This window comes from Nicotiana tomentosiformis, chromosome 9, assembly GCF_000390325.3.
Source record: "Nicotiana tomentosiformis chromosome 9, ASM39032v3, whole genome shotgun sequence".
NCBI classification, from domain to species: Eukaryota; Viridiplantae; Streptophyta; class Magnoliopsida; order Solanales; family Solanaceae; genus Nicotiana; species Nicotiana tomentosiformis.
The window spans coordinates 12,986,825-12,995,319 of record NC_090820.1 but is presented as its reverse complement, the minus strand read 5'-3'; the positions used below and the strand labels follow the sequence as shown (position 1 = coordinate 12,995,319).

At 35.4% G+C, this 8,495-nt stretch overlaps 1 protein-coding gene across 2 annotated transcripts; it reads right to left on the bottom strand.

Moving 5' to 3' along the window:
- Window positions 1–1,418: 1,418 nt before the first annotated feature.
- Window positions 1,419–5,278, bottom strand: LOC104089115 (serine/threonine receptor-like kinase NFP). Of its 2 annotated transcripts, none has more exons than XM_070186018.1 (2): window positions 4,394–5,278; window positions 1,419–1,553 (listed from the first exon to the last, which is right to left on the bottom strand). In XM_070186018.1, the coding sequence occupies exons 1-2, from the start codon at window positions 5,267–5,269 to the stop codon at window positions 1,434–1,436; spliced, it is 996 nt and encodes a 331-aa protein (XP_070042119.1). In that variant the 5' UTR covers window positions 5,270–5,278; the 3' UTR covers window positions 1,419–1,433. The 2 variants fall into 2 exon arrangements, with proteins under 2 accessions (XP_070042119.1, XP_070042120.1); XM_070186019.1 differs by lacking the exon at window positions 1,419–1,553 and adding an exon at window positions 2,370–2,390.
- Window positions 5,279–8,495: the final 3,217 nt, after the last annotated feature.

Here is an 8,495-nt window from a genome sequence, read left to right as displayed (position 1 = left end):
CGGTCTCCTTAGCCATCTGAAGCCTGATAGGGTGAGTAAGTCCCCCAATAAACCTCCTCACTCTCTCTCCCTCAGTAGGATGTAAAAGGAGAGCATGACGGGCTAGATCTACAAAATGGGTCTCGTACTGAGTAACAGTCATACTGCCCTGTTGGAGACGCTCAAACTGCCTGCGAAAATCCTCTCTCAATGTGATAGGGAGAAACTTCTCTACAGATAGCCATGAGAACTGCTCCCAAGTCAGTGTAGGTGACCCAGCTGGTCTGGTCAATATAAAATCTCTCCACCACCTCTTATCAGAATACGTCATCTGAAATACAATAAAATCGACCCCATTGGTCTTAACTATACCCATGTTCCGCAATACCTCATGGCAGCAGTCAAGATAATTATGTGGGCCCTCAGAAGGTGTACCACTGAAGTGAACTGGAAAGAGCTTAGTAAACTTATCCAGTCTAAATAAGTCCTTAGAAGACATGGCAGGCCTATCACCGGCCTGCGCCGCAACAACTTGCTAAATTACCCCAACTGGCGGGGCTGCCGGAGCCTGATACTGGGAAGCCATCTGCTCCGGAGCGGGAGTAGTGGGAGTTTGTGCTCCTCCCCCAACCTATGAGACGGCTGGTGTTACTGAAACGTACCATTCTGGGCCATTCCCTCCATAAGACTCACCAAACGGACTAGAACGTCCTGAAGCACTGGAGTAGCTATGAATCCTTCCGGGACCTGAACTGGTCCAACTCGTACAGTCTGAACTGGAACCTCCTCTTGAAGATCCACCTCAGGTTCTACAACATGTATTGCTGCTCGAGCTCTAGACTGAGCTCCACCTCTGCCTCTGCCTCGGCCTCTAGCACGACCTCAGCCTCGACCTCTACCCCTGGTCATAGTTGCCACCAGGGGCTCTGGTCCCTTTCCATTAGTAGATGTATTACGTGTTCTCACCATCTGCGAGAGAATAAGAATAGAATGGTTCAATCATCGATGATAGAATAAGATCGCACGACAGAATAAGAAAGAAGTGATATTGTTCCTAAACATCATAGCCTCTGAAAGATAGGTACAGACATCTTCGTACCGATCCTTCAGACTTTACTAAGCTTGCTCGTGACTCGTGAGACCTAAGTAACCTAGTGCTCTGATACCAACTGTCATGACCCGAAATTCCCACCTTCGGGACCGTGATGGCGCCTAACATTTTTACTTGTTAAGCAAACCAACGTTAGAATAATGCTAGCCATTTAAAAAAAAATTAAATTAATTAATAACAAAGAAACAAATGCAGTAATAAAGTGTGAAATTGAGTGAATAATCCATAATAATAGCGATGTCTAAATACCATCCCAGAACTGGTGTCACAAGTGCACGAGCTACTAGAATAATACAAATAAAGGTCTGAATAAAATTCAAGCTGTTTGAAAAATAATACACAGCTAAGATACGATAGAAGGGGACTTCAGAACTGCGAACGCTATGCAGCTATACCTCAAGTCTCCTCTTAGTAACTGAATCCGAGCACGTCTACGGTACGCCACTGGGACTAACTTCAAAATCTGCACAAGAAGTGTAGAGTGTAGTATGAGTACAACCGATCCCATGTACTCCGTAAGTGTCGAGCCTAACCTCGACGAAGTAGTGACGAGGCTATGACAAGTCACGTACGTTAACAATCTGTACAAGTATAAACAAATACGAAGCAAAAATAATACAATAAATAACAATTTATCAATTGGAGGGACCATGCGAAGGGGAATGATATAATAATTTCAGTAGGAGAAGTATCACTTAGCAGTCAATTAATTCATCAATAATAAAATGAGCAAATGATAATATAAAAATGGCGTGGCACCACCCTTCGTGCTTTAACTCTCTTTTGGCACGACATCACCCTTCGTGCTTTTACACTCTTTGAAAATGACACGACATCACCCTTCGTGTTTTTACTCTAAAAAATGACACGGCAACACACTTCGTGCTTTTACACTCTTTCTCACCATGACAATGATAGAATAAATAATAAAAATGGCACGACATTACCCTTCATGATTTTACACTCCTTCTCACCATGTTCAACAATAATTAAATCAGTAAATATTTCATGAATAATTATCAAATAATTAATAATAAATTTAAACAGAAATATCTTAATTAAATAGGCAATTATTCAAAATTAAATAAAATCCTCCAGCATGCTTTGACTCAACCACAACACATAAGTACTCGTCACCTCACATATACATTGTACCCGCACATTAAATAACGTAGCAAATAGACAATTGAATCCTACTCCCTCAAGTCAAGGTTAACCACGATACTTACCTCGCTTTGCAGCCAAATTCAAGATTCCAATAAACCATTGCATCGCGAACTAGTGTCCGAAATCCTCAAATCTAGTCATAAATAATTTAATATACTCAATACAAATCTTAGGAATTAATTCCATATGAATTTACTAATTTTTCGGATTAAAATCCGAAATGCATCTCAAAAATCAAAATCCGAAATTTATCTCAAAATTCAACAGTGGGGCCCACGTCTAGAATCTCAGCAAAACTTACGAAATCCGAACACCCGTTCCGAGAGGAGTCCAACCATACAAAAATTATCAAATTTCGATGTCAAATGAATCTTCGAATCTTAAATTTTCGTTTTTAGAAAGTTTTACAAAAATTCTAATTTCTTCTATCTAAATCCGAAAATTATGTATTCTGCCCAGCATTTTCGCATCTGCGGACTATATTTTTGCACCTGCGGCCTCACATTTGCGAGAAAAAGCTCGCATTTGTAGAACAGGGCAGCTCGTCCAGTGGCCGCATTTGCGCTCAGAAATGTTGCACCTGCGACATCGCAGAAGCGCCCTTCTAACCGCAGAATCGGTCTTCCTCGTAGAAGCAGCTCGTCCGTCGTGGATGCGGTTGCGCACCAGCGCTCATTTCTCCGCAGAAGCGGAGCTCGGCAGGGCTGTCCAATATTACAGAAGCGACTGGAATTTTGCAGGAGCGACCACGCACCTGCGTACCAAATGTCGCAAGTGCGACACACCAGAACGAACACTGAGCAATAGGTTCCAATTGCTCGGTAACTCATCTGAAACTCATCCGAGCCACTCGGGACGTCGTCCAAATATTTCAACAAGTCCAAAAACATAATACGGACTTACTCGGAGTTTCAATTCATGTCAAACAACATCAAAATTATAATTCACACCTCGATTCAAACTTTTGATTTTTCAAACTTTTCAGTTTGCAAAACTCGTGCCAAAACATATTAAACGAATCCGGAATGACTTCAAATTTGGCAACAAATCATAAATAACATAACAGAGCTATTCTAATTTCCAGAATCGGATTTCGACCCCGATATCAAAAAGTCAAATTCGTGGTCAAACTTTGGAAATCTTTAGCCTTTAAATTCCTAGTTTCCGTTAAATGGCCATAACTTGAGTTAGGGACCTCCAAATTAAATTCCGCCATACGCTCAAGTCCCAAACCACGAGACGGGCCTACCGTAACTGTCAAAACACCGATTCGGGTCTGTTTGCTAAAATATTGACCAAAGTCAACTCAGTTGAGTTTTAAAGCTCTTTTTCACATTTTATTCAATTTTTCATATAAACATTTTCTGAAAAATTATACGGACAACGCACGCAAGTCGATGAATGATAAATAGTATTTTTTAAAATTTTAGAATACATAATTAATTATTAAATTTAAAGATGACCTTTTGGGTCATCACACATACCGTTTACCCAATTAAATTTCTTATTATCGCCTTTATATTTTCAAGAGAAAAAAATCAACAACTAATTAGTACTTCGCATTTGTTTCTATTCATATTCAACAACTTAGTAAATAGTAATTCTCATTTTTTACTGTTCATAAAAAGTTCAAAAGTTACTGTTCAGATTCAAATATCTTTTTGGTTTGTTTTTGCACTATATAGCCTAACGTTTTTCTTTTTTGAAGGAAATAAAGATAGTTAATTTTGTTTTATTGTTTTTGGTGATGAACTTTAAAAAAAAACTGGTTCTAATTAAATATCACACTAATACATGCTAAAAGAGCATAATAATTAATATTTTCTTATCTAGCAATTTGCACTGTCACAAAATTTAGTAATTTGCATTTTATTTACCTATGATAACTCTAGTTAGCATTTTATTTAGTAATCTACCATTCAATGGTGTTAATTAGGACAAGCAAGCAATGGATATGTTTGCAATAAGGATGACGACTGCAATGAACAAATGTATTGCATATATGGAACTCGAGCATGTTACGTGCTACTGTAAAATTCCTAATATCCACCTGCTTATAATGAACAAGAGGATCTCCAGAACGATCAAGACTGGAAAACATTGCATTTTATACCATATATGTCTCTAAAAATTTACCTTTTGGAGGATCTTGAGCTCCTCACGGGCATCCCACTTCATTTTCTTGATTGCAAACACTTCTCCATCAATTATACCTTTATACACAGACCCTTGAATCAAACACCCTTCATCAAATCCATCTGTTGCTTCCCAAAGTTGTTCAATTTTATACATTTTATACTTATCTAAACAATCTGAAACATCAGCCATTAAATTCACTTCAACCTCCTTATTTAAAGACTCCTTTTTTGATCCAAGATATAAGCTTTTCTGCCTTTCCACATCACTATACTTTTCTCTTTTACTCTTACCTGACTTCTCTCTATAACCCCATAAACCAGCTAACAAAATCAGTAGCAGCCCACAAATTCCTAAACCAATAGCTAATCCTATGACTGTTCCTTTCTTGTCATTTTCTTGTACTACTGTTGTATTTGTGACAGGTGGAGGACCATTTGAAGCTGTTGGTTGTGTAATATTAGGAAGTTTAGACAGTGGAATGAAAAGGGTATCAAAAATCTTGGGATTATTTCCATTAATTTCCCTTATAGATTGTGGGGTTGTTCCAAATCTTGAAGCAATTGAAGAAATGTTGTCAAAAGGTTGAAATACATAACTAATAAGATATCTTGGTTGGTTTTGGTTTTGGGGTTGTGTTTGTGCTTTGTTTGGACACTTACAAAAAATTGGGAATTCTATGGCTTGACCTATTTGAATATTTTCTAGTACAACAGTTGGATTAACAGCCTCAACATATGGAAAAGTTGTGAGATTTTGGAACTTAACAGTTGAGATCCTGTACATAGTATCACCTGAGTCAGCATATGAGATGTTACCAAAAGTGGTATTGATGTTGTTACAAGAACAAGTGATTGGTACTGAGGGATTGGTCATTGACTTAGAGTTGTGTGTGGATGTCTACTCTTCCTCCATGATCTTCATCTCAAATGTTTAATGACATATTCAATGACATATTTTTCTTCACTTTTCATGACTATATAAATGCCTTGTAATAGATAGGAAAATATACACAATTGAAGAAGAAAATCTCTTCCTTCTCTCTATCTCTATTTTTTGTTCATGTTTTACTAAATTGCTTTAATTTAATAACATGTTATCAGCACGAATTAGCTTCTACTCAAGTCCGATCCAGCACACACTAGCTACCACCACTCTGCTTTTTGGTATATTTCTTTTAAAGTTGTCATAGTATTGTTATTACGTCTCGAGAATTTTTTTTCCCCCAATGTTGATTGCTAATCTGCACATATACCAGTTAATTTATATGTTATCATTCTTTAAATATTTTCAACTAATCAATTTTATGCTTATGTAAGCTCCATTACATGGACTTAATTATTCTGGTAACCACATAAAAGTGATGCATCCATATAATTTGTGGTTAAAGACACTATGTAGTTATTTTTCTGAGTATATTGCCAACAAGATTTAAAATAATTATAGATTGACATTTTATTAAAAATTTAAAAATATATACATATGTCATATTTAGATTGTAAGATCATTATAAAATTGTTATTAAGATATTATAAGAAAATGTAGAATACGTATACTAAATCATTCTGTAACAAGACTTTGCCATAATTACAGTTGAGCTTTACCTCTCTTTTTATTTATTTTTCTTTGAATTCAATTAAGAATTTGCCACAGAAATTTTCTGTTAATTTTATTGATTCAAAATATTTGTTGAATTCTGTTTATATAAATATGAATACCATATTACATGACTTTTTTTTTCTTGTTTCATAATTACCCAAATTGCTTCTAATTTATCTATCTTTCTTAATGATAGTTTTCATTATGTCGAATTTATCAAAGCTTATAATTTATGGCACTTGACATCTCCGGAAAGAATTATTTATCATGAGTCCTTGATGTTGAAATTCACCTTGCTGCAAATGCTCTTGAAAATACTATTATACAAGAAAATAAAGTATCAGGAGGATAAAGCAAAGGCTATGATTTTTCTTCGTCATCATCTCGATGAAGGGTTAAAGACTGAATACTTAACCCTAATAGATCTATTTGAATTATGGAGCAGTTTGAAGGAACGATATGACCATCTTAAGGCAATGATATTGCCAAGAGCTCGATATGAATGGATTCACTTATGGCTACCAGATTTTAAAACTGTAAGTGAATATAATTATACTGTATTCAGGATAACTTCCCAACTTAAATTATGTGAAAAAATTGTGAATGATGAGAATTTACTGAAAAAAACTCTTTCTACTTTTCATGCCTCAAATATAGTATTGTAGCAACAATACAGTGAAAAGGGTTTGAAGAAATATTCTGAATTAATCGCATGCCTTCTGGTGGCTGATCAACACAATACCCTTTTAATAAAAAATCATGAAGCATGTCCCACTGGATCTGCACCGTTTTCCGAAGTGAATATGGTAGCAGCTACGGAAAAGTCTGAAAGAAGACAAAATTATTATCTTGGTCGTGGCCGTGGCCATAGTCGTGGACGTAGACAAGGACATGGAAGGGGACGAAATAATTATCGTCATCATAGTGGAAATGAATAAGAGAACAATAAGGACCCTCAAAATAATCCTTTAAAAGACAGAGTTAATATTTGCCACAAGTGCAGTATGAAAGGTTATTGGGCACATGTTTGTCGTATACCTGGCCATTTTGTCAAACTTTATCAAGCATTCAATAAATAAAAGATAACAATGTGGAGGCACACTTGACTTTTCAAAATAATGATGATAAATCAGGTCCCTCAAACAAATATGATGATGATGAGGCAAATCTTGCATATAAAGATGATGATTTTGGAGGCCTTACAAATATTACTCATTTAGAAGCTGGAGACTTCTTTGAGGATATTGACTGAAGAAGTGATTATTTTACTAGGGAATAAAGCTTTAAGAAAAGTTGCTATTTTCATATTATATCTTTATGTAGTTTGTTCTTCTTAGTGTACTTTCCTAAAGCATCATATATGCTAGTTTCCACATTCCTCGTGTAATTTTTTATATTTCTTTTATTTATAGTCTTTCGTATTTCTTATGATGTACTTTTTGTTTATTTATGAAGAATAGGAAAATTCTCCGGTCTTCAGTTAGATCCAAGATCCATAAAGATGATATATGTCTTTTGGATAATGCTACAACATACTATTTTAAGAAATACGAGATATTTCTCTTATTTGGTGATGAAAGAAGCCAATGTTAATACAATATCTGGCGGTACAAAATTAATTGATGGCTCAGGTAGAGCAAATTTATTACTACCCGGAGGAATAAATTTGGCTATTAATGAAGCATTATATTATAGTAAGTCTCAACGAAACTTACTAAGTTTCAAAGATATTCACCAAAATGGATATCACATTGAGACTACAAATAATGAAAAAGAGTAAATATCTTTATATTACTACAATAAAGTCAGGTAAGAAATATGTGCTTGAAATGTTACCCGCTCTTTCCTCCGGCTTATATTACTTAAGTTTTAGAAGGATTGAAATGCATACCCTAGTAAATGAGAAGTTTACTAATCAAGATAATTTTATTATTTGGCATGACCGGTTAGGTCATCCTGATTCTACTATAATGCGTAAAAATAATTGAGAATTCACATGGACATTCAATGAAGAACCAAAAGATTCTTCAATTTAAGAAATTCTCTTGTGCTGCATGTTCTCAAGGAAAATTAATTATTAGACCATCAACTATTAAAGTTATGATGGAATCCCCTATATTTAAGAGATATTGTGCGGTATATGTTCCAATTGCTCCACCACAACACACAAAGATAAGTCTCCAAAGAAGGTTGGGGATATATGTTGGGTATGAATCTCATTCTATTATAAAATATCTGAAGCCTTTGACTGGAGATTTATTTTTCGGCAAGATTTTCTGAGAAAGGAGATAGATTGGAATGTATTATCACTATCTCATTTAGATCCTCGTACAAATTAATATGAACAAGAGGTTCAAAAGATAATTCATTTGTAAAATATTACAAATCAACTGCCAAATACATTCACTGACCTACCAAGGGTGACTAAGTCATATATTCCAGCTGCTAATGCTCCAATTCAAGTTGATATCCTGATAGGACAATCAATTAAAGCAAATAAGTT